This window comes from Vulpes lagopus, chromosome 6 (genome assembly GCF_018345385.1).
Source record: "Vulpes lagopus strain Blue_001 chromosome 6, ASM1834538v1, whole genome shotgun sequence".
Taxonomy (NCBI): domain Eukaryota; kingdom Metazoa; phylum Chordata; class Mammalia; order Carnivora; family Canidae; genus Vulpes; species Vulpes lagopus.
The window spans coordinates 36810774-36838254 of NC_054829.1; the positions used below are offsets into that span (position 1 = coordinate 36810774).

Below are 27481 nucleotides of genomic sequence, written 5' to 3' on the forward strand. Positions count from 1 at the left end.
ATTCTATTTTAAAATTTGATTTCATATTTAAAGCAAATCTATCAAGTGATTCACACCCTATCTTCATAATATATTCATGAAAAACTTGCTATCAGCTAAAGCATATACTGTGTCAGATGTAGCCATGTAATAATTCACAACTGCTTAGTACAATTTTGTTACTCTTAACTGTCTACATTTTCTGCTGTTAAGATTCAGGCTATGTTCAACTGGCAAAAATTACAAAGATTGATAACAAGTGTAATGGAGATGTGGAGAGACCTCGTAAATACTGTTAGTGGGAATGTAAATTGGCAGTCTTTTTGGAGCTTGCTTTGGCAATAATTAACAAAATTCTATATACATTTATATGTATATATACATACACACACATAGTCCGACATGCAAATTCATGTATAGCTTTACCCAACAGAAATATCAACCTAAGTGAACCAAAATATACACCCAATGATCAACACAGCAGTGTTCAAAATAGTGAAAAATGAAATGAACCTGTGCAGAGAAGAGGCACCAAAGTAGGCCTGAGACTGCAGTCCTTAGAAAGGCCTTCCTGCAAGGATGGCCATTGGCTGACATTTGTGAATTTGGCTGGTGAACGGTTGCCTACACTGAAATAAAGCTCTCCCAGAAGACCCAAACCTGTATATGAAGTCATCATGGAACTGACGTACTTTACAACCCAGAGCACCACTCTGCACTGAGACTCCACTAGTTTTCACCTTTTCTTATTGCTTAGGCCACTTCAAAATAGGGTTTTACTGCTTGCAGTCAGAAGTATTCCTTTGGATTTCCATTTCTGTTGGCTTATATAAAATGACACTGAAATTATAGGCAAGAGCCCTGTATTTGTATCCCAGATGCATCACTTACTAACTCTGTGAATGTGGGCAAGGCACTTACCATCTTAAGGATAGAATTTCTTCATTGTACAAGTGAAATGGTACTTTGTCTTTTGTTTAAGTACTATTATGAAAAAACAGAAGGCAACTCACTGTGTTAGCTGTAAAATGTTTGTAAATGTTAATGATCAGACAAGTTCTAGCCAATAACCTCGTACACAAGAGGCCAATCCCACTACCAGAGACATCTGAAATCAGGGGAAATAATTTTGTTTAGTAGTTAATGTGATAGCACAGATTCTAATAAATGAAAGTTCATTTGGGGTAGCATTAGTATTTTTATTTTAAAGGATTATAGATACCACACATTTTCACTCACAGGACATTTGCCAAATTCCTGAATATACAATGCTGGAAAACAACATGGAGTATAATCAACTGTAGGACAGGCTGAGCCAACCACATGGTATGGAGGTTGGCTGCTATTAGGAACAATTCAAAGATCACTTAAGTGATTTCCATATGTCTTAAATGAGAAATTAACAGAAGCACGTCCACAAAGCTACAGAAATTTTTTTCCGTACCATCTATTCTGTACCATAGACACATTCTGGAATTTACACTACCAATCTTTAAGGTTTTATTAGAAATTATTAGTATTTAGGGGTACCTGGCTAGCTCGGTTGGTTACCTGGCCAACTCTTGATTTCAGCTCAGGTCATGATCTCAGGGTCATGGGATTGAGCCCTGCATGGGGCTTTCCTGCTTGGCAGCGAGTCTGCTTTAGGATTCTTCCTCCCTCAGCCACTGCACATGCGTGCACATGTACACATGTGCTCTCTCTAAAAATAAATAAATCTTTAAAAAAAATTTTTAAAGAAATAATATTTAAATGTACTTTATCTTAAAGAAATAATTAGTATTTAAATGTTGTACTTTAAAAATGTACTGAACTAATCATATATGTATATGTATGGACACATGCATACATATATCTATATATACATACGTAAATGTTAGGCCAAAGGGAGCTTTAAAACAAGCACCAAAGAATACTTATTGATTGCAGAAGTAGAAACTGGGCTTCCTAAATATTAATGTTATTAACCACATGTTCAAAAATAGAGCAAATAAAGCAAAAATTATATTGCACTTAACCATACAATATATAAAATGGCTAATATACAACAAACAAATCCATGATCAGACTGTAAACGTAATTAGACACTTGCATGTCATAAACATTACTACCTTAAGAATATATACTTTAAATAGTATTATCAAAACTGTTCTAAGTATCACATCACAAAAAATTACAGGAAATGGCAATAACCTGCAAATAACAGGATTATTTCTATTACATTCTAAATCCAAATTTTATTTCCATTTATGCACATAAAAGGAAATGTTAAAACTAAATCTTGAAGTAAATTCCTCTTTCTGATTTTTTGTTTCTTTGTAAATCTAGAACTATGTTACAGTATTGCTATTTCAAAGAAATTACCTACAGTTTCCAAGAAGAATTATTTTTAATACCGGCAGTCTTCCTGTTCAATATACAAAATATAAATCTCTTCTTCTGTCAGAAAGGTCAACATTAAGAATTCTATACCAGGTTCTTTGTTCTGTATTTTCTTCTCCTCTTGGGTGCAGTGAACTCTAAAGACATAAAATTAAGAAGTCTGTCAGTTCTAAAAAATAACTGGTAACATACATTTAAACTACAGAGCTCGGGAATCCCTGGGTGGCTCAGCGGTTTAGCGCCTGCCTTTGGCCCAGGGCGTGATCCTGGAGTCCTGGGATCAAGTCCCACATCAGGCTCCCTGCATGGAGCCTGCTTCTCCCTCTGCCTGTGTCTCTGCCTCTCTCTCTCTGTGTCTTTCATGAATAAATAATAAATAAAATCTTTAAAAAAAAAAAAAACTACAGAGCTGTTTAATTGGAATGTTCTCACAACAAAATTCCAACAAGAAATCCTAAACCAAAAAAAAAAAAAAAAAAAAAAGAAATCCTAAACCTAACATATACATTCTTTTCTTCAAAATGATACTGCAGTTGAAAACTTACTACTTACTACAGTAGATCCTATTCTTTCTTCCTAAGTCCTACTTAATAAGCTACTCTGAAGTGGTTTCATATGGATATACTATTCCTACAGTTAGCATAGACCCAGTGTGCCAGATCGGAAGGTATACAGACTAATGCAATGAGAGTGATTAAGATTTGAATTTCATTTCAGTTAAACCTGAAAACGTAACCCAAACCACTAGTACCATACATCTTTTTGGCTATGACAATGGATGCCATAACCAACAACCAACATCCAAATACGTGTTTATCTAGAAACAGTTGTGAACTTAAAAATTACAAATCATTCAAAACAAAAAAATATAGTAAGATAATACAACATGAAAATTATGAAAGATGTAAAGAAATAAAATATTCCCCATCAAAGAAAAACAAAAGAGGAGTGATAGGAAAAGGAACAAGAAAAGACAAGTAAAAGGAAAAACAGGTAAGAAGAAAAAGAGATTCCAGGAATCTTCTAGATCCCTAGAAGACAGCAGTGACCAGGATGGAGTGGAGCAGGCCAAGAGAGCAAACCATCCAGTAAAGCAGGTCGGAGGTCAGCCAGAGACTCTTTTAAAAGATGAAAATGACAAAATTCCTCTTGTATTTGAATATCCCAATAGGAGATTTACTCAATCGAGGAAGAGTTTGAGGATAAATTAGTGTTAAGTCTACAGAAAAAATAAATTAGTAAGGCAAAAAGTTATCAGTCTCTAGGGAAAACAAATGTACACATTAAGGAAGAATCATAGTAGATTACAGGGCTCTGTTGTCAATAATGTTTTGTAAATGCAGAATACTAATATAACTAAAATAATTATACTGGAAGGCCAGGGCCTGAGAAGTATACATGTGTCTCAAGTGGGAGGTGAAGAATGTATTAAAGAGAACTACACCCTTGCCTTCCTCACTGTAAAGTCAAGAGATAATCCACAGAACTAAAACATAAAGAAGTGGGATCCCTGGGTGGCGCAACGGTTTGGCGCCTGCCTTTGGCCCAGGGCGCGATCCTGGAGACCCGGGATCGAATCCCACATCAGGCTCCCGGTGCATGGAGCCTGCTTCTTCCTCAGCCTGTGTCTCTGCCTCTCTCTCTCTCTCTCTGTGACTATCATAAATAAATTAAAAAAAAAAAAAATAAAAAAATAAAACATAAAGAAGTGACAAAATACATGGTTTTTTTTGAGACACAGAGGTAAATACCAAAATAATAAAGAGTCAAAGTGATTAAGAAAGAAATGGAAGCCAGAGTCAGAAGACTGATTTCCTATAATGAATATTATTAAATTATTTGAATTCAATCATGTGCATTAATTAAATTATAATTTAACCAAATTTTTAAAAATCACAAACTGACAGACTTTAAATGGGACTTGCAAAGAGCCTTAAAGGTTTGTATATATAGTTTAACTGCTCACAAGAAAAGCCACCAATCTACAATCTGAAACTCATCATAAGACTGTAAGGAGTATCTTATACTAACAAATCACAGAGGCACTCACATTTCTAAAGGAACAAATATTTCCTTGTAAGTATCTATTCTTTTTTTATATACTTCTATTCTTTTTCTATATACTTCTGTAACACCCTGCTTCTCCCTACCATAATGAACTGGGTTGGTTTTTCTCCCTAACTAAACTCTAAGGTCCTTGAAGAGACAGACTGATCTGATTCATTCAACAAATACATACATAAGTCCCTATGGGCCAGTCACTGTGCTCAGATCCATAACTGTGATCAAAATAAAATGATTCTAAAATTCCAGTAGTATGTATCTTTTTTTTTCCAGTAGTATATATCTTTACAGCCCTGTACATAGTTAAGTGTTTGAAACACAATAGGCACTCAGTAAATGCCTGCCTAAATAAATATAAAGCCAAAATGAAAAGTCATTAGGCATTATTCTTAACATGTATTCATTATCATTGATGGATTACCAATTATCAAGCCTAGCCTGCTAAATATAACTTATTCTCTGTAATACTCTAATTATTACTAGAGACAATATTAATTAAGCTTGTTTAATAAACACTACAAATTATGAAAACTATAACACTAACAGATATAGTCATTTTAATTTACATCATGCAATTTATAACTATTTAGTTACAATCATCATTCCATAGGTGAAAATTTTATATTCAAATTTGAAATAACTATTTTTTAAATAACTGGTTTTTTTTTTAACAATAGAATCTTCTTAAAGTTATATCCAGAAATTTGTATTTTGTGAACGCTTTGTTAGGAACACATTCCAGACATCCTCAGGATGAGGTATATTCACGTACTAATAATGGTATTTTATCTAGCCTTCCCTTCTCACCTCAACTGACCACTACTTCTCCTTTCCATTTACTTATTGTATTAACATTTACTTTTAAGTGTCATGTTGAATACTAAAATTCTCCAATGTGTCAAAGAAAAAAGCATCACGAGAACACACAGCCAACCATCATGCTCTTCAAGAGTTCTAAACCTCACTCTACAAGCATAACTTTCCATTAGTAGTTTGACAAAATTTCATCTGTACCTGGTTCACTAAAACTTTCATTGTCCTCTTCCTCTTCTGTAATTACAGGCATACTCAGCCTCAATGATTTATCTTCTTTATGTACATTCTGCATGTCATCTGGAAATAGTTGGGAAAATGAGTTCATATAAAAACAAAAAGATTAATCTTGAAAAATGTTTACACAATAATGGCATTATTGCAAGAACATAAAAATTAAACTAAAAGCTAAAATTAAAACGGTAAAGAGCAATATGCATTTTAAAATAAATATCTATTTTTAAGTATTATTATATTTGTACCTATGCTTTGAAAAAAAAAATCTAATTCTTCCATTAAAGAAAATGGAGGAAAAGAGAAAAAATGAAATCATCCAAACATGAATATTTTACTCAAGCTTTATCACACACATCACAGGTTGTATCTGCAGACAACAGAGAATAATCATGTGTCTTAATTCACCTTAATTAACTAATCACAAATGTAATTTTAAAGGTAATAGCCTTGTTTTTGAATGTGTACTTTCTTTTCTCACTACATGTGCTCCACAAGATAGATTTCTCTAGTCATAATTTGCCACTGACTTACCATTTTCCAAAGTATTTTTCTATATCAACCTTCTGGTGCCCGAAGAAATATCCTAACCAAATTGATCAAATACAACTGTCTTATCAGGTCTCATTTAGCACATAACTTTCAGGTCTCAACAGTAACGCCCACATATATTTTCATTCCTCATGCTGCCTTATTCTTCTCCACAATATTTTTACCACCTGATCTATTATTACATGTTAATTTTTTTTCTCTATGGTCTCCCTCTTCCCACTAGAATATAAATTTCACAAAGACAGACTTTGGTTTAAGTCAATGTATCCCTAACACTTAGAAAAGTGCCTGGCATACAGTAGAGCCTGAATAAATATTTATTAAATGATTAAATATGGGTTCAATGATTTTATACCACAGTATTTCATTTAGCACACGTTAATACATTCCTGTCAGCACAGTAGGCAAGAAATTAAATGAAAATAAGTTTAAAATTTTCTGCTCTGAACACAAACACGATGAGATTCTTAATGGAGTATGGAGTTTATGGAATAAATACAGGTTGCTCTAAGGTGGAGTTGAATAAATTGTAGCAATAAGCTTCCACGTAAACATAATTCAAACTTTAAATAATACTAGTTTCCCATTAAATCATTAAAGTAGAATTTTACCTTTACTTGCAAATCATAAATACTAACTACAATAACTTACATGATTTTTAAGATGATCGATAATGTTTTAGGAAATCTCTTTCTACATCTAATTATATTTTTTTAATACTTGAACCTATTTTTTAATAGTTGAACCTGTAAAGTTTTTCAGTTCACAAAATTAGTACAATCTACCCAAGTTAACTTCTGGCCATGTCCATCCATACCCATTATTAATGATTTTTCCCTAACTCCACATTTACAACCTCATAGAATCTATCCAACCACATCAAGGTAAGGATTTTTGAGTTAACACGGAGAGTTGAGAAACAAGCCTTATTTAGTCACATGATGATTAATCACGATTTTAAGAGATGGATTTCTATATTGTTTAAAAAAATAAAAATCAGGGCAGCCCAGGTGGCTCAGTGGTTTAGCGCCGCCTTCAGCCCAGGGCCTGATCCTGGGGACGCAGGATCAAGTCCCGTGTCGGGCTCCCTGCACGGAGCCTGCTTCTCCCTCTGCCTGTGTCTCTGCCCCTCTCTCTCTCTCTCTCTCTCTCTCTCTCTCATGAATAAATAAAACCTTTAAAAATAATAATAAATAAATAAAAATAAAATAAAAATCAGTGTTTTCTAAGAGCTCTTAAAAACAAATACAGTGCTTCACCCATCTATTTTGCAGCCAGAAACCGAGCAAACACACAAAACTTCAGATGTTTATCTCAAAGTCCACATATTAAATAAGGTTCATGAACTTTAGTTACCAGTATGTTCAAGCCTTTATCTAGAACCTGATTACATTCATTTTACATAAAAGTGAAATGAAGGGCCAACCAGTTTCTGAAACCATTACAGTTAAGGTGCAAAAGGACCAAAAAAATTGCTATAAGCTACAACGATAACAGAAAGAAGACACCTACCATGATAAACGTAACAGAAAAAACTTTTTAAAAAGTAAAACCTAAAAACTGACAAAGTACTGCAGCACGAAGCCATAAGTATACACTTCTCCACACAAGATATTTCTTGATACGATCATTGCATTATAAAACCCAGTAACATAATATGTTTATGATGATAACCCTGATTCATAAAGAGAAAATTAAATTATGTTTAGGATACACTGTTCTAGAAAATAGGAGAAAATAAAATACATTTAAACATTTTTCTAATTATAAAAATGATAAATACACATGGTAGAAAACAAGTAATATATAGAGAAGAATGTTTTAGAGAGATATTAACCAGAATAATTAAACTTCTAAAAAGTAAATTTTGACATTTAAATTATTAACCTAAATTATTACAAAACTAACTCCCTAGAGGGTATCAGGCACTTCGTTTTACTATGCTCAAAGCTAACAGAGTAGGATACAATTATAACTAATAGACTATTGCTCAATCTCTAGTAACAAATGATTACTAGACATGCAGCCGGAATACAATATACTAATTGCATGTCTAATTTGAGCTCCAGACTCACATTTCCAGTTACCTGAGGGACAACAAGTATAGCAGTTAAAGATTCAGGCTTGGATTCAGACACACTGCTATTTGAGTCTCAGCTCCATTTATTAGCTAGGTAACCTTGAACATGTAAAAAAAAGCATGGCAGATATTAAGTGTGACAGAAATAACAGCTGCTACCCTCTTCACCATCATATCAACATTACTATTACTGATGTACTTCCAGAAATGTGTATAATCTAGGAATGAGGAACACATACAGCTGAAGCTTAAATAATACAGACCTAGGTTAAAAAAAAACAGAACAAACTTAAGTAAATCCAATCAATACACTGAGCACTTATTTATGTGCCAGACAACAATTACAGGAATTGGACCTGGAAAGGCAAACTTGGGCAAATTCTATCCCAAATGAAATCTTCATCCTGTGATCCTTATTTCTGTCAAAGGCACCAACATTCCCTCAGTTGCTTAGGCATTAAGCATCCTTATCCTGTCCCTCTCCACCAGCCTCTATATTTGGTTACATATAGCTACATTGCATCTACATTTGGTAATATACATTGGCTCTCATATCTGTCACTCTTCTTTGTCAATTCCTACAACCACCTAGCCAGATACTCATTACTCCTAAACAGCCTTTTACTTGGTGTTCCTGTTTTCAGTTTATCCCCACCTACCTAACCACACTACTCCCGACTGATTTTTTTCTAAGAAAACTGATCATACCACTTTCTTGCTCAGAATTCTCAATGACTCCCCTCTGCCTACCAAAATTTAATGGCTCCACATTTCAGGGCTTGTCGAAATACAATCCTCGACATATTTTTCTACATTAACAGTAGCTCCTCAACACATCCTTTATACTCTCAAGCAGAAGGGAGTCACTATACTTCCAACTATCCTGCTTTTTTCATGCCAATCCCTCTATTTGTCTAAAGTCTGTGAAAGTATTTTTAATTATATTAAAATAAAAAAACTTTGGATTTTTTCCCTGATTTCTAAAGTAACATACAGTTATCACAAAAAATTTACAACATTATAGAAATTCATGGACTTGGAAATTTCTCATGATCCCATCCCTAAGAATTAACCACTATTAATATGCTTCTAGATTTCTTTAATGATAAACATTATGTTTATGTCTACATATGTATTTCTTAAAAGATTTTATGTATGTATGTATTTGAGATTATGTGTGTGCAAGCAGGGGGGAGGGACAGGACAGAGTGGGAGGGAGAGGGACAAGCAGACTCCTTGTTGAGCTCAGAGAGCCTAACAGGGGACTGGATCCCATGACCCTGAAATCATGACCCAAGACAAAACCAAGAGTTGGACACTCAACCAACTGAGCCACCCAGATACCCCTTAAGATATTTTTATGAACAGAAATGCAATCTAAGTAATACACTAAGTAATACATTGGTATATTTTGGATCTATTTTCATGTCACTATATATAGAACTTTCTCCAGCTTTTTAATAACTGCAAAATACCCATTTGTATGGGCTGACAATTTTATGTACCCAATTTTTCAATGTTATATATTTGACTTGTTTAGTCTTTGCCATTTCAAACAATCCTGCAATAAATATCTTGTGTGTTTTTGTTACTTTTAAAGGATAAATTCCTCAAAATTGAATTGCTATATTAAAAGGCACGTACTTTTAAAATTTTGACAGATGATTCCAAATTGCTGTCTAAAAAGGATGTGCCAATTTATACTCCCACTTAAATTCAGATTTTACCTCTTTACACTCTATCAGTGGGTATTCACTTATCCTAAATCTTTGCCAAGCTAATAAATTATATAAAAATCATGTTTTAATTTACATTCCTTTAACTTTTGAGATTAAAAATCTCTTCATATGCATGTTGACTGCACTTTGTGAATTGCCTGCCAAGGAGTTTTTACACTGGGTGGTGGCCTTTTTTTCTTACTAATTTATAAGAGCTTCCCTAAAATTAGAAATGTTAACATTATTATATGTGCTGCAAACAGTTTTGAAGCTATTTTGCACTGTATGAGTATAAAGTACCTCTGCTTTACAATAGCAGAGTTGAGTAATTTTGACAGAAATCATATGGCACATGAAGCCTAAAATATTTACCCTCTGGCTATCTATAATAGGTTTGCTGACCCCTAATCTAAAGGATTCTTTTTTTAATTAAGAACGGATGCTAGATTTTTATCAAATGTCTTCTTGGGTAACTATTAAAATGAATTCACATTTTCCCCTTTAGCTTATTTGTATGGCAAATTATATTGATAAATTCCTAATTGTACCATCCCTGCATCCTGGAACAAAATGCATTCATCAAATTGTTTTATATCTGGGATTCTTTCAAAATATATAACACAAGTTTTTTTCAGTAATACTTATGTGAGATTGGTCTAACAGTTTTCTTCCCAATATCTGCTAATCTTGTAAAAAGAGCTAAAAGGGCAGCCCCAGTGGTCCAGCGGTTTGCCGCTGCCTTTGGCCAGGGTGTGATCCTGGAGACCTGGGATCGAGTCCCGCATCGGACTCCCTGCATGGAGCCTGCTTCTCTCCCTCTCCCTCTGCCTGTGTCTCTGCCTCTCTCTGTGTGTCTATCATGAATAATTAAATAAAATCTTAAAAAAAAAAAACTAAGAAATTCTGCTTTTGAAGTATTTCCTGATTGTCCTTAACAAATATGGTATCTCCTTTGAATTTTCAGTATACTTCAAGCACCTCTTACCGAACTTCATCATATCTGGACTATGTTAAAGGTATTTAACTTCAATTCTCCTTCCACTGCCTCAATATAGGAAAGAAAACATTGTTAAAAAGCCATAATATATTTTTATATACTACTGTAGTAGCTGGGAGTATGTTTTGTATCAAGCATTAAATTTTTCCTAATGTTTCCAATGTTTTTTACTCCTGAGCCTGCTAATTAGATTCCAACTTTATGTCTGGTGAATATATATTACTTGTGTAATTTGTTAAAAATTAAACTATTGAAATATATATAGTCATTTCTTTAAGAATCAAATACCAAGGTTAATTTTATAAACACTATTTTAAAAGAAAAGGTACAGCTTAATTAATACAGCTAAAAGGTAATATAGTTTATATAGAGTATACAGTTAATAGAATGTATTACTTATACCTAATTCTACACATAAGTTTAATTCACACATAAAAAGTACTAATAAAGTATGCCCTGGATAATTCTACAATGATTCTACAACTAGCTATTTCATTTTTGGACAAGTTAGTTAATTTGTGTGGACCTAAATTTCATCATCTTTGAAATGATGAATCTGTCAACTCCTGGGGTCCCTTAAAGCAGTCAGTTTCTAAGAATCTAAGAAAATTTATTTTTTATGTTAAATTTCACAAAGTTCTCAAACAAGTACCTAACCCCTTTTAATAAAGGAAAATCGGTGAGAAGAGGTTGTAAACAAGATCCATTATCCCTCATGCAGTCTCAAAAAGACTAAAAAGTTACCTCTGTTTCTGGAAGGCATCTTCCTTCCTTCTGATTTCAATGTTTCTTTGTTTCTTTTTTTCCTAGTTGCTTTGATTTGTCCTTGACCAGAAGCAGAATCAGAGTCAGAAGAGTCAAGTTTGACTTGACGATGCCTTCTTGACTTGGATGCCTTAAGAGTTAGAAATCCAATTAACCACAATGAATCACAAAATGAATCCAACTGATCAATTTAGGAAAAGGCAAAATATACAAAAAGGAGGAAAAATAAGTCATAAAGTACTTTACCATTATACTGGCTTAATACTTGGTGCATAAATATACTCTTTATCTTTACAACAGGAAAGGCTCCCTGCAGCTGTCATCATCTACTCAAACTGGGTAAAAAATATGGTTGTTGGGTTAAAACGTAGTTGTAGTTGCATGGTTGGGAAACAGGTGTAAAGGATGAGTATGGTTTCTTACTGCCTAATATCCTATCCTCCCTTTCTTCTAATAACATTTATGTTCCTAGTTACCACCACATGTTGTGAGTGGAACTACTTTATGCCTGGCTCCAGGTATATGCCACTGATCTAGTCAGAAGTTTCACATCACCACAGCCACTGATTTGTTCAGGAGTGGGCATGTGAGCTCTATCACAGCTCAATTTTAGAATTCTGTCTAGCTATTAGGAAGGAAAATTCTTCCTTTCCTAGAACTGGGAACGTGCAAAGCTGGCTATCAGACAACACATGAAGAGAGTGAAAGCAACATAAGAGCTAGAAATGGAGGGACAGGGCAAGGACATTTCAGTTTTATCAATGAATTCCATTATTTGCTTAAGCAGAGTCCTTATAGGAGTTTTCAGCTAATGTGACATACATAGTCCAGGTATTAACAGATATTTAAAATTATAACTCATTATGTTAATTGTACCTCAATAAAGAAAAAACCTGCAGCTATGCTATGACACACTCTTATTGTTATAAAACACTTTGTGGGAATTACAATTTAATTCTTTTTTTTTTTTTTTTTTTTAATTTTTTTTTTAATTTAATTATGATAGTCACAGAGAGAGAGAGGCAGAGACACAGGCAGAAGGAGAAGCAGGCTCCATGCACCGGGAGCCTGATGTGGGATTCGATCCTGGGTCTCCAGGATTGCGCGCTGGGCCAAAGGCAGGCGCCAAACCGCTGCGCCACCCAGGGATCCCATAATTCTTAATAACTTTTATAAAGTATTTTATATCTTAAGATAACACATTAAAGGGGCAGCCCCACTGGCTCAACGGTTTAGCACCACCTGCAGCCCAGGGTGTGATCCTGGAGACCCAGGATCGAGTCCCATGTCAGGCTCCCTGGATGGAGCCTGCTTCTCCCTCTGCCTGTGTCTCTGCCTCTGCCTCTCTCTCTGTCTCTCTCATGAATAAATAAATAAAAAAATCTTTAAAAAAAAAAAAAAGATAACACATTAAACATTAATTAGTACTATATACCATGGAATAGTTCTGGTTTAAAACAATTTGGATTAATTAATTTACTATCCTTAGGGCTTTCATTCAATATTTTATACTCAATTTACTGTGGGATAGCAAATATGTAGTACTTAACTAAACTATAATCATTTTTAATTTTTTTATTTATTCCTTCTCATTTCTACAACTAGAAAATGATAGTAATTTCCACAGGATAAAGACACTCTTATACTCATGAAAATAATCCAAGAAAAAATATGGGATTAAATATATAAATTTATCAGAGCTTCCTCCTGAAATCCCACTAAAATGAGTGTAAGAAAATAAAAATGAATAAACTCACAATAGAAAACACAGCTGCTAAAAAAATTTAGTAGTAGGAACAGTGAACGATAGCTGACGTAACAGAATCAAGAACTCTAAAATCTAATTGCCTGTACCGAGAAAGTTACTATAAAGCAAGCTAATCCAAGTGGATCAGAAATGAGAGTCATCAGAAATGGGTCTAAAAAATGAGAGATATGCTGAAAATCTACAAAATCAATAGTGTCCCATTTCCCAAAGTCAACTGACCTCCTATAGAAAACTGGAGGCTTGGGGTAGCCCTGGTGGCGCAGCGGTTTAGTGCCGCCTGCAGCCCAGGGTGTGATCCTGGAGACCTGGGATTGAGTCCCACATCAGGCTCTCTGCATGGGGCCTGCTTCTCCCTCTGCCTATGTCTCTGACTCTCTCTGTGTCTCTATGAATAAATAAATTGAAAAAGAAAACTGGAGGGCTTGCTCTCTGGAGAGGCTAACCCAGAGAAGGTGCCAGCCTTTACTGATAATAGGGAAGTTAAGTGAAACCTGCATGAGGAATGGTATACCTCTTGATTTTCTCTGTAGGCTCCCAAAATATTGGTAGCTGGGCTTACTTACCCTTCCCTCCTCCCGACAAGGGAATGGAAGGTTGCTGTCTGGTAAAAATGACAAGATCCAACAAAAAGAAACACTGATGTTAAAAAGTCTTATCTCCACATGACCACTCTTAAATGTGATCTGAGGCTCTTCAAACATTTTAAAAATGCCACCAAAATGAAAGAGATCAAAAATAAAAACAGGAACTCTGGAGGAAAAGGGATAATCTACAAAACACTGTAATTAACATCCTCAAGGAGATAAAAGATAAAGATATTACATAAAAAAATACATTTTTTAAGAGCTTTTATTTATTTATTCATGAGAGACACACAGAGAGAGGCAGAGACACAGGTAGAGGGAGAAGCAGGCTACATGCTGGGAGCCCGATGTGGGACTCAATCTCAGGATGCTGAGATCATGATGAGAGCCAAAAACAGATGCTCAACCACTGAACCACCCAAGTGCCCACCAAAATACATTTTTTTAAAGAAAAGATTCAGAGAAGGGAAAAAAAAAAACTTAGCAATAAAAAAAATTAAAAATCCAATATGATTCAGAAGACAAAGTTTAAGCAATCTCCCTGAGAACAGAGATTGAAAACAGAAAAGAAAAATAAGAAAATAAAAATTCAAGAGAAGGAGCAAAAAAATGCAGCAAATACTACCAAAGCAATTATTTATTTAAAAAAACTCCTCAGAACTGAAGGCTATCAGATCAAATGGATACCTGCCATGAGAGCCAAGAATGATGGGGAAAAAGACCCATACCAAATTACATTATCATGAAATTTCAAAACTCAAGGGATAGAGAGAAAATCCTAAAACCTTTCACAATCAAGAATACTAAAAGTGGGGATCCCTGGGTGGCTCAGCGGTTTAGCACCACCTTCCACCCACGGCGTGATCCTGGAGGCCCGGGATGGAGTCCCGCATCGGGCTCCCTGCATGGAGCCTGCTTCTCCCTCTGCCTGTGCCTCTCCCTCTCTCTCTCTCATGAATAAATAAATAAATAAAATCTTAAATAAATAAATAAATAAATAAATAAATAAATAAATAATACTAAAAGATGGAAGACAATAAAAAGCAACAGTATCAAAATTCCAGGTCAAGACCAGAAAAGACAACTAAAAGAGAAAAAGTTGAAGATGGATTAGGAATACAGGGGTGGAAGTGGTGGAACAGGAGACTGCCGGGTAATATAAGCTCTATAATAGTATTAGACTTTTTAAACCATGTACATGTATTAGTGTGATGAAAAATAATGTCAAAGAAAGCATCAAGTCAATTCCTAAATGACCTTACTAACGAAATAACTTACCTGAACCACAACTGAAAAGGCCTTTGATTTTATTCTTGCTAAGGATTCTGCCCTTTCACATCTCTGGATAAAAAAGAAACGGGAAGGGGAAAATGTCAACACACATAAACCTTAAAAGAAATTACAGATTCCCCAGTATTTGTTACCAGAAATGAGATCTGAGACAAAAGGTAGGGTCAAAGAAATTAGCATTTATTGGACACATTGACCAAAGACATACATGCACACTACATTCTCATAGCAGGTTCACAATACCATCCCCGTGGCTACTGACTGCTATTATTCAGGATTTAAGGAGACTATGAATGAAACCCTTGGTGATCGGGCCATTCCTCCCTCATCTGCCTATGTCCTAAGATGGCTCCTTGTCTCACCCACCATGATGGATGAAAACTCTGGAGGCAGGAAGCACTAACTGTAGCTAGAGCTCCATACTGGTTCAAAGTCAGACAGGAAGGAAAGACATTTAGCAAACACCCTGCTCTGTCTGTGTACGGACTGAGAGCACCTTCCACCATTACGCTTCCCTTTCCCTGTAGAAACACTTAGCATCCTCACTCCCAATCTACACTTGATGTGTCTTTCACAGGGTTTCTAGTAAAACAAACAAACAAACAAAAAACAGACTAATTCTTCATAGAACTGATGTTTCAGAACTGTCTCAGATAATTGTTACAAAAGTGACCAAGGGTCATGATACTTGTATATAGAATCACAGCCACATGTAAAATGAAAGAAGCTAACCCAAATACTGCCCTGTAAACAATCATATAGTGAATTTTTCTGACCTCTGATTCTTGCGAATTTCCTTCTCTCTTTTCTTCTCCATCTTTAACTTTTGATTTTAAGGGTGGATTCTAAAAGAACAAAAAAGTTATACATGCACATTTATAATTCGAATTAACTAAAAATCAATTGCAAATCATTTCATAGCAATGAGACTCATTTAGTTTCAATTATTGCAAAACTAAAAGATCATTTCAAATTATTACAGCATGGTTCACCACCTGACATTAATATCATGGTTAGGTTTCAGAATAGTTCTAAAATTTATCAATAAAATGCCTAAATCCTCCTAATGAAGGAAAACATGCATTTCATATAGCAGTAAGAAAACTGGTTTAAGAGGTGCCTGGGTGGCTCAGTGGTTGAGTATCTGCCTTTGGTTCAGGTTGTGATCCTGGGGTCCTGAGATCGAGTTCCGCATTAGGCTCCTTTAAAGAATTTTATTTATTTATTCATGAGAGACACAGAGAGAGAGAGAGAGAGAGGCAGAGACACAGGCAGAGGGAGAAGCAAGCTCCCTGCAGGAAGCCTGATGCAGGACTCGATCCTGGGGTTTCCAGGATCATGCCCCAGGGTTAAAGCAGTGCTAAACCACTGAGCCACAGGGGCTGCCCCAATAAATAAAATCTTAAAAAAAAAACAAAAAAAAACTGTTTTATTCTCCTTTCCTTCAGGTTTTCAAAAGTCTTAGTAATGCTAACTAGAGTTTATTAAAAGAGAGTACTATAAAAAGAAGTACTATAAAGGTACTAAAAGATAATATAATAAGAGTTTTACACGAATAGCCTAGGTCATTTGTGTAACCCATTTATAACAAAATATTCAGACATTCTAAAATGTGCTGTCTCTCATTAAAATAAATATGGGTAGAGCAAGCAAATTATTTCCTTCTTCCCAAGACTGTAATCTCATCACTTTCTTCATCTTTAGTAAAATGAAGTTTTGAGCCAGCTCCCTTTATTATTTTTTTTAAGCCAGCTCCCTTTATACAATGAAAAGCCAAAAGCTGGCAGCCAATCTTTCTGAAAGACAATACATAAAATAATAATATGGATCTAGCATTTGTGAAAATACTAACACAATACCAGACACACAGTAAGTCATCAGAACTTGCTTATATACTATATTTATTTTTTCCTAAAAGGATTTCCTAAAATAAGATGGAGTAGTGGTTTCAAAGTTAAAGTTAGCAAGGCTGGCCCTAAGGTTTCCAGAGTAAGAAAGTTTCCCTACATGAAAAGGTTACTGTGGAATATGGGCAGCTCCAGCATCAGTTTTTGGATCAGAAAACTAAATTGAAGATTTATGTTGATGAGGTTTATAAATGGATAAACCGAGGCAGGTAGAGCATGTCGTACTACAATGGAAGAAGCCACCACTCAGGGCTAGCATATGCTGCCATGCAGAAAAATGGGACCTGTGTTACCAAACCACTGACTTTTAAAAAAATTTTTTTAGATTTATGTATTTATTTTAGAAAGAGAAAGAGCATGTGAACTGGGGAAATGGGGACAGTGGCAGAAGGAGAGGGAAAGAATCTCAAGCAAACTCTGTGCTTAGCCTAGAGCCCAACAGAAGGCTCAATCTCACAACCCTGAGATCATGCATGACCTGAGCCAAAATCAAGAGTTGGACATTTAACTGACTTAGCTACCCAGGTGCCCCCAAACCACTGAAGAGAAGTTTTAGAGAACAGAGGTTGGATGTCTGAAATTTTAAGTGAAGTCCATAAAAATTTAAATGCTAGTGATTAATTCAACTTTTTAAAACAATGTTAGGGGTGCCTGGGTGGTTCAGTCAGTTAAGTGTCTGTCTTCAGCTCAGGACATGATCTCACAGTCCTGGGATCAATCTCTTCGGGCTCCCAGGTCAGCGGGCAGCCTGCTTCTCCCTCTCCCTCTGCCACTCCCCCCACTTTTGTGTGCGGATGCTCTCTCTCTCAAATAAATAAAATCTTAAAAAATTAAAAATTAAAAAATAAAACAATGTTAGGATCAACATTGTGTCAAATAAACCACACCTGTGTGTAGGATCTGGCCCAAAGACTGCCAGTGTGCAAGCTCTGGAAAACCACAATTACTTATTCCTCTATAGTTACACCAATATTATATATAAATATATAGTGTATATGTGTGTATATATATGTACATATATATAGTGTATGTGTATATACAGTGTATTACTTAACATGTATTATAGAATTGTTTTTAATAATTGTTTCACTATATAATTATATACGAAATCTGTTTGTATGGTTAAATAAACATCACACAGCTGATAACTGGCAACACCAGAGCTAGGAAAATAAAGCCCTCGAAATCTTAACTCCAGAAGAACGTAGGCACTGAACTAAGCTGCATCTCAACTTCTTCACTTATGTCCGGCCATGAATGTACCAGGTGAATACATGGTGAGGCATCAAACAAGCAGTCACGTACCTTTCTATCTTTGTGCCACTGCTGATGCTCCAAAACTATGTTCTTAATATTGTCAAAAAAATCATCCTTTATCAAGCTGAGGGCTTTGTCAGGATTGGATTTATCACCTGAAATTATATGTTTCATGTTCTGATAATGATCATGAACATTCAGCATTTCCTAAAAGTGAAAAGATGAGTCTTTTATTTCAATTTTTGAGGAGAAACTTAAAGGCAAAACCAACTCAAAATAAAATGACTAAGTTGATAGGAATAACATGCTACAATATATTGAAAATAATATAATCATGCAACCAAAATAGTACAACTTTATTAATGAAGAAGCTGCTTTCCAGAGATAATGACTCACTGAATTTAATTCAACAAACATTAATATACACTGTATGGAGAGAGATGGGGAAAAGATAGGACATAACAAAACTTACAGTATAACATCATTAAATATCACTAATGACAACCAAGATCGTATTTTTTTAAATTTTATATTATCATTTCAAGGATATTTACACAATTCTTTATTTTCAGCCATAAATTCCTATGTAATGACTCTCACCCAATCCTCCACCGAGATGTGCTGACTTTCACAAATCTCAAAGCCTATGTGCCTGTAAGCTTCATTATTTTTTCACTAGTAAGATCCGGGATTAAAAGAAATAGAAGGCAATGTGTAACAATATTTGAGGAATCACTTATCACTTAGACGTTTATTCCCCAGAAACCTCCAGCCAAATGGGTAGGTCTATGAGGTAAGGAGAGAGATAACACATTATAGGCAGACTTTGGAAAACAGATAAAACCAGTATTGAGACTTAGCACAAAGACCAGCAGAGAACTATTGTCACTTCCATCATAGATGATCTCTCCAACGTTTGAATCATCCCTAGTTAGGCTACTCCATTCATTTCCAGTAGGTTTTGATGGAATTGATAGATATCTGTTCAAGCAATCATAAACTGCTGGATAGTGGTGAGTGCTCACATATGCATGATATTCAAAGGAGAACAGTGTCTAGACATGGGGAGCCTCTAACTTTTTACAGCTTATAGTGTACTATATCCCATATAGTACATGCAGAAGAATATAGGGAAAAGATCACTACGCTGGACCTGGTTTTGAGCCTGAGTTCTGTCACTTGCCAAACTGTGGCTTTGAGCAAATACCTCAATCTGAGAATCACATTCCACATCTGTACAAAATTAAGCGATGCCATCTAATCCAGTATAAAAGTATCAAGTGAGCTTTTACAAGTGGGAGTGTTCTATAAAATGTAAAGCACTATACAAAGGTAAAGGATTAAGAAATAAAACAATGAACTTCAGAGCTTTACAGCCTTGGACAGTCAAATCTAGTCTACACCTTGCAGCATGCAAATTACTTAACTTCTCTGAACCTCAGTTTCCTTGTTTTTAAAATTAGGATAACACTACCTCCTTTACAGGGTTATTATCAGTAAGATAACAACATAAAGCATCTAACATAGTTCCTGAACATGCTGAAAACTCAACATATAACAGCCATCATTATAATTGTATAAAGAAAGACTCAGAAATGAAATGACTGGTTCAAGGTCATATTTAAGTAGCAGAGTTAAAATTAATAGTCAAAAGTTTCTTTTTCCCCATATACTTTTTTTTAAAAAATTCCATTATAATTAACATAGTTATATTAATTTCATTTTTAAAAATTCCATTATAGTTAACATACAGTTATATTAGTTTCAGCTGTACAATATAGTGATTCAACAAAAATCAAGTTCTGGTCCTATTCTTTTCATTTTATTATTCCTTTTAACCACAAAGCTAGAAGTGGCAGAATGATGACAAAAATACAGGTCACTGATAGGCAAACTTAATAGCATTTGCAGGCAGTAGAAGGAAAGTAGAGAAGTATTAAATGTAAGGATTAACAGTAAGAATGGGTCAAAGACTATGCTAGGACAGGACAGTCAACTGAGGTATTGAGGGATAAGGCTCTCAAAGCAGATCAGTGGCAAGCCAAAAACCCTAGATAAAATCAGGATGACTTTATACAGAAGCTCCTAGCTTGGCCCTTCTGACCCTCTTCCTCAATCACCCTAATAGGATATGCCATTGTGCATCACCTCAGCTCTGTTCTCTAAAATCTTCCATACCTATTTGCTGACATAAACAATTTTTTTTTTTTAACAGAGGAACCTTTAATTCAGCACCTTCAGAACCTTTAATTCTTAAGAGTAAAAGAAGTTAAAATCAAAAAGCACGTTTAAGAAGGTGTGTTGGAAAAAGTTAACATTCTACCACCCTATTAGTCCATGACCAAAAATTACAACCAATTGGATTCAAATCCTCCTTTTCATTAGAAGAATAGGAATAAGAATAATGCAACATCTTGCTGTTCTAAAACATCCTCTGCCTCTCCCTTTTTATGGTTAACCTCAGTACTTCTTGGCAAATTCTTTCTGGTATCCCCAAACCTTCTGTTCTTCCCAATAACTATTCCAAACTCTCTATTCTCAATTCCTTGAACTCCCAATGGCCCTCTCTTAAAGTTCAGACTATTCAATCTGTTTGCCTTCTACTTCTCTTCTTCACAACAAATCATATGAATCCACTTTCACCTTCTTTCCTCAAGTTTGAAAAGAATCAGGCTAAAAAAAAAAAAAAAAAAAAAAAAAAAAAAAAGAATCAGGCTTCTCCTGCTCAATGCTAGTCTTTCCCCTGGGCTTCCATCCTAGACCTGCCCACCTCCTCTAGAGCAAGAACCCTTCTCCTCCTCCTTCCAAACAACCTCTCCTAACTGACTCCTTACCCTAAACCTAACTAAAAATTTGAAGTTTAACAAATAATTAAAAATTGTTTAAAACACCTATTTGGCAGGGATATTATAAGGAATAAAAGAATCTACACAAAACATCTTATTAAGCTCCTGCAAAATAGCTTCCTTCTAATGCAGTAATTCTTATCTTTTGGGGCAGGGGGCATGAACACCTTTGAGAATCTGAAGACAGTTAGGATATCTCAACCTAACCAAGTGTCCATATATATGACAGTTTATTATACAACGTAGGGGAAAAAAGGATACATGGACCATCTGAAGGTCATCCATGGATTCCAAATTAACAATTCTTGCTTTAAAATAGTTATTTTACAAAACACACCCAGAGTACTTTCAAAAATCAATTTGCTGGGGCACCTCAGTGGCTCAGTTGGTTAAAAGTCTGACTCTTGATTTCAGTTCAAGTCATGATCTCATGGGTCCTGAGACTGAGCCCCTTATCCTGCTCCACATTCAGCAGGGAGTCTGCTTGAGATTCTTTCTCCCTCTGCCCCTTCCCCAGCTCTCACACATACACTCATTCCCTCTCTCTCTCTCAAGTTTTTTTAAAAATTGATTTACTACCTTAATTACAAATCATACGTGATATCTGACAGGCTAAAGCTATCAGAATATGGTAGCATCTACAACACAGAGAAACATTTGAGCAAATCAAAGATCTGATCCCTCTTTTACTCCTTATATAGGAAGATTGAATAGTTGAGGGGAAAAAAAAGGAGTAACACTTATCAGGAGTCTACTATGTGCCACATACCATCCTCAGCATTACTCGGGCATAATCCAGTTTCAATTTTCATAATTGGATGAAATGAGGATGGTAATCCTAATATTAAAGACAGGGAAACTAAGGCTCAAAGAGATTAAAAAATCTGACCAAGGCTCCCATCTGGTTAGACTCACTCTCTCATGAGAACTCTCTCTCTTTATAAATATGAATGAATCCATTCTTTTGAAATGTTAATATATCATGGATTACTAAGGCTATAGTCCTGTAGTGGGTTTTGTTTTTCAGGGCAGTGCTTTTCTATGCATGTAAAATTCTGTGAGTCTTACTACTGATCCATGTGAAAGATTTTTTTTCTCAATACTAAACAAATGAAATAAAATACCAAAATACATTAGTTGGTAAAGCTACTTTATGACTGTGCCTCTTATCCATAATTCTTGACTTTAAATTTTTATCAGAATAGCATCATTGGGGGATTCCTGGGTGGCTCAGCGGTTTAGCACCTGCCTTTGGCCCAGGGCGTGATTCTGGGGTCCTGGAATCGAGTCCCATGTCGGGCTCCTGGCAAGGAGCCTGCTTCTCCCTCTGCCTGTGTCTCTGCCTCTCTCTCTCTCTATCATGAATAAATAAATGTTTTAAAATCTTAAAAAAAAAAAAAAAAAAAAGAAGAAGAATAGCAACATTGGGGCAGCCCGGGTGGTTTAGTGCTGCCTTTAGCCCAGGGCCTGATCCTGGAGACTCAGGATGGAGTCCCACGTCAGGCTCCCTGCATGGAGCCTGCTTCTCCCTCTGCCTATGTCTCTGCCTTTCTCTCTCTCTCTCTCTCTCTCTCTGTGTGTGTCTCTCATGAATAAATAAAATCTTAAAAAAAAAAAAAAAAAGAATAGCCTCATTGCTCTCAATGGGTTTTTAAATAGACATTATAAAAAGGAATAGGAAATGAATACGTAATGTTAAAAAATAAAAATAAAAACAAAGTCCCTTTAATTCTTGTTTTATGGCCTATCTAAAGTCAAATACAAATGGTGGTTTCAGTATTTGAATCTAAATATCCTAAGTCCAATTACAGTCTTCTACATCTTTTTGCTTCTGAGGTTCCAGATTTATTCCATAAATTTTCATATATTTAGGGTGTATTATTTCTGATACTTTGGAATAACAATAAGCATTCTCTGATTGGTTAAATTCATTGGAAAAAATTCCAGTATCCCACAGATGAAGGTACAACTTCAATATATAGTTAAAAACAAAACAATTTTTTTCTAATATTTGAAGAGCAAAAAAACCAAATTTACCTCTAATACATCAGAAGTGATAAGTTTCATTACACGATCATTTGGGTCCTTAAATTCTTCTGTAACTTCAGCTCGTTGAATTTTCTTCTTCATCCTATATGATAGCTATATGATAATGAATATTTCTTAGATAACTATTTTCCAAAGACTATTAGACTTTTAAAACAACTTTTAAGAGGATCCCTGGATGGCTCAGTGGTTTGGTGCCTGCTCTCAGCCCAGGGCATGATCCTGGGGTCCCGGGATCAAGTCCCACATTAGGCTTCCTGCATGGAGCCTGCTTCTTCCTCTGCCTATGTCTCTGTCTCTCATGAGTAAATAAATAAAATCTTAAAAAATAAATAAATAAAACAACTTTTAAGATGCCATGCCATGTACTTATAAATTCATATGATCTTCAGACAAGTTACATGATTTGCCAGCTGATGTCAGAAGCAGACTTAGGACTTTAGTGCTCTTTCAATCTAGTGTCTCAACTGTCATGATTGAAGAAATATATTTTATTAGTGGAAGTTTCAACTTTTCACCAACTAATATTAAAATTCTTTGGTCCTCTTTCAGTAACCTGTTCTCTGAATAAAGAAATAAGCAAATGGCAGATGCCAAAACTAATTTCCTTTTCTAACAATTTAATAGACAGCATTTAAAAACTCACTGCATTGAAAAGGAGACTGAATTTTTGTTTTCAAAAAAAAAAAATAATCAGAAAGCATTTTCTCCTATTTTTAAGAAACTTTCTACAAGTATTGGAAATTACATATATCTTTTCCAAAATATGGAGACTGAGGTACTTTATGAACAATGAAGCATAATCTCTCATTTTGAAAAACAATCTATTTTAGATAACATACCAATTTGGGCATTGCCGTAAAATGAAATGCTTTGTCTAGTCGTAGTTTCCTAAAAATATAAGCTGCATCAAAATGTTGTGCATTTATCAAATCTTGCTGAAATTTTAAAACTTCATCCCAATCCTTTAGGGCAACTCTAATCTACAACAAGAGTAAAAACGTTGTTATTAAAGGTAAATCTTTTTTCACAAATATATTATAATTTTGAAACACTGGCATTCCTATTAATATCAGTTTGTTATAAAAATACTTTACCAATTTCCTATTTTGCTGAGGGAAAACAAGTATTACCTTTTGTTTTGGTTGACACAGTTGGGTGTTATATAATCCATATAGCAGATACAAAGCACCAACTCTGATCTGGAAGGTGTATGGAGGTAAAAAATATTGCCAAGCCAAAGCTAATGCTTCTTTTGTAAACATGTTCTTTTCTAAATTTCTCATTCTACCACTAGAAAACAAAGAGAAAATATATTATGACTCTTAAGTAAATACGTAATGAACAAAATTTAAAAGAGGTATATTCTAGCAGCTGCTAGAAACTGAAGGGGTGGGTATCCTACATCTGATCCTTTCATGATCAAGCACAAAGACCTAATTTTCTGCTGTGCTTATTATCCTGAGGCACAGGCATACACTAGGTAAACAAGATACATATTCCTAAAGCATCAATTTTACTTGCTGAATTGGGGAGCAAAAGAGGAGGGGTCACAGATTATTCCTGGTTAAGAATTTTAAGCATTTAAAATATTAAAATAATCATGGTTATAATACAGAATAAAATACAAAAATTACATGCATTTTAATATATAACGGAGATTTTCCCCAATGCTCTCAGGGATTCACACTACGCCTCATTTGTCCTTGAGACACCTAGATGAAAAAGTTAGAAAACCACAATACAAAGTAACCCATGCCTTCCTCCCAATTCCACTGGGTAAAGCTCACCAAAGTAAAGAAAGAACAGGGTAGGAAAGCAGACTCCCCTATACTCCCAAAGCCTGGGCTATTCAAATAATAAATATGCTTAAAAAATGCAGAATACTTACTGTAGTTTTAGCAACCAAAGCGATTTCTAAATAAATAACATCACTATTCCCAAGTAGTCTCTACCTTTTTCTCATTTCTAGTTTTTCCCATTAGCTAAATATTGAGGTAACTCCAGCAAAATTTTCCTTAACTGCCACTTTTCAAGGGAGATGCACTTAAAGACCATGGGTTTTGGATACCAGCAGACATAACAGGTTTCATTATCTGCTCTACCACCTACTAGGTTTATGATCATGGACTTAACCTCCTTAAACCTCAATTTCCCCATCTATAAAACAACGATAATTATATACTTGCTTTTCAGAGTTGTTCTCTGAATTAAATACATTAAGCTATAAACACATTACATTTAGTAGCCATTAAAAAATTAGTTCCTTTCCAGGACACTTGGGTGGCTCAGTCAGTCGGTGAAGGGTCTGCCTTCGGCTCAGGTCATGATCCTGGGGTCCTGAGACAGGGCCCCACATCGGGCTCCCCGTTCATCAGCAAGCCTCTTCTCCCTGTCCCCAGCTTATGCTCTCCTTCTCTCATAAAAAAATAAACTCTTAAAAAAAAATTAGTTCCTTTCCTTTCATTGACTATACAACAAATAGCTCTCTATCCTCCAAATCATGCAATGGACAAACTACGTAAGTAATTATTACATTGAGGGAAAAAAAAAAGAAAACTTTTATTTTTTATCCAGGAAAACAGAGTTTTAATCACAAGGACTCATTCAGCCAATTATTTAGCTTTTCCAATATCATATATATTATGCTAAAGGATACTAAATTCATCCAGTCATTGTCCTCACAGAGCTCTATCTAGTGAAGGGAAAATTTTAAAGCAGTAATAATAATGAGGAGTATTTATGGAGCATTTAGAGTGCCCTCAACATATTTTATCTCATTTAATCCTCAGAACTATGATATGAAGTATTATCACTATCTCCATTCTACAGATACAGAAGCTCAGGCAAGTAACTTGACCAAAGAAGTTACTCTGTTGGACTCTGACTAAAAATCAGGGGCAGCCCAGGTGGCTCAGCGGTTTAGCGCCGCCTTCAGCCCAGGGTGTGACCCTGGAGACCCGAGATGGAGTCCCATGTCAGGCTCCCTGCGTGGAGCCTGCCTCTCAGTGTCTCTCATGAATAAATAAATACAATCTAAAAAAAAAAAAAAAAAAATCAGTGGGGCTCAGTAATCTGAACTTAACACACAATAACCTGTAGTAAGTCAAGAGATAACAGAGTGCTCTAGGAAAAAGAGTATGAATGCCTTACTTACCTTACCCTAGAAGGGCAAAGGAAGGCTTCCCTAAAGAACTGTCACTTGAGCTTAAATCTGAGTGAAGAAAAAGGTGGACTGGCAGGAGCTGGGGGAAAGCTCCAGGCTTTGGAAACGCCAAAAAGGGCCACAGGCAGAATGGAGCAAGTGAGTGCAAGGAGGCGAATGGCAGATAAAGCTGCAGAGACGAACCGAGGCCCGTCAGGCATATTAGGGAATCTGAGCTTTCTTTACCCTAAGGGCAATGGAAATCACTGGAGTGGTAAGCAGGGGGTGTGACTGGATCTCATTTGCACTTTAGAAAGACAACTTCCGTTATTCTGTGAGAAATGAATTCAGTCGTGCTGGGATTTGTTCTTACTCAGGTGTTTGTTGTTGAACATGGGGTTCTAGGGAACAACGGTGGAAGAGGGCAAATGACGAGGGGCTTAGGCCACGGTGAGGCAGAAGGAGATGGAGGGAAGGGTTTCGAAAGGCGGCCACGCAGAAGTACAAACTCGTCAAGAAGCCGCAAAACGATGCAGTCGAAACCAATCCAAGCGCCCAGGAATGAGGCCCAGGGGAGCTGGCGGCAGCATTCGGACACTGCCGCCTTTCTCAGCCCTTCCCAGATCCAGCGATGCCTCGGAGAACAAAGTGGCGTCCTACGCCGCCTCCGACCTGGGAGAGAGGCGGGCGGCGGACTAGAAACACGCACCAGAAGATGGTCCCGAACTTCATGCTCCTCCAGAGCTCCGTGAAGTCCTCGAATCGCACGCTATCCGTCTCCTGGAAGCGGCTGAGCAGCGCCTCGCAGTCCGTTTGCAGGCCGGGAGACGTCCCCATGCCTGCGACGGCCGCAAGCCCAAAGCGAACTACCCCGCGGCTGCCGCCGAGGAAACCGCAACCGGACGTCCCGCCCCCTACAACAGGACGCACTTACGCTCCGTGACGTATTATCCGGCCTCGTTAGCTCCGCCTCCACCCGGTCGCGTGCGAAACGTGGTTTTGCTTACTGCGCATGCGTGGGGGCCTGTTTTCTACCCCCCCCCCCCGCCCCTTT

At 36.0% G+C, this 27481-nt stretch overlaps 1 protein-coding gene across 1 annotated transcript; it reads right to left on the reverse strand.

Moving 5' to 3' along the window:
- Positions 1-27347, reverse strand: SNAPC1 (small nuclear RNA activating complex polypeptide 1). Its single transcript, XM_041760231.1, has 10 exons — positions 27137-27347; positions 24416-24575; positions 24125-24265; positions 23274-23378; positions 18439-18597; positions 16003-16071; positions 15215-15277; positions 11564-11714; positions 5440-5538; positions 1-2498 (listed from the first exon to the last, which is right to left on the reverse strand). Exons 1-10 carry the CDS (start codon positions 27262-27264, stop codon positions 2446-2448), a joined length of 1128 nt encoding a protein of 375 aa, XP_041616165.1. The 5' UTR covers positions 27265-27347; the 3' UTR covers positions 1-2445.
- Between the last annotated feature and the right edge of the window lie 134 nt (positions 27348-27481).

Excerpts from the sequence above, each read along its gene's own strand:
- SNAPC1 (XM_041760231.1), bottom strand. The coding sequence starts at position 27,264 with ATGGGGACGTCTCCCGGCCTGCAAACGGACTGCGAGGCGCTGCTCAGC. Across the intron at positions 24,266-24,415 it reads TGTGTCAACCAAAACAAAAG|ATTAGAGTTGCCCTAAAGGA; the intron begins GTAATACTTGTT and ends CTCTTGTTGTAG. Across the intron at positions 5,539-11,563 it reads GATGCCTTCCAGAAACAGAG|ATGACATGCAGAATGTACAT; the intron begins GTAACTTTTTAG and ends AACTATTTCCAG.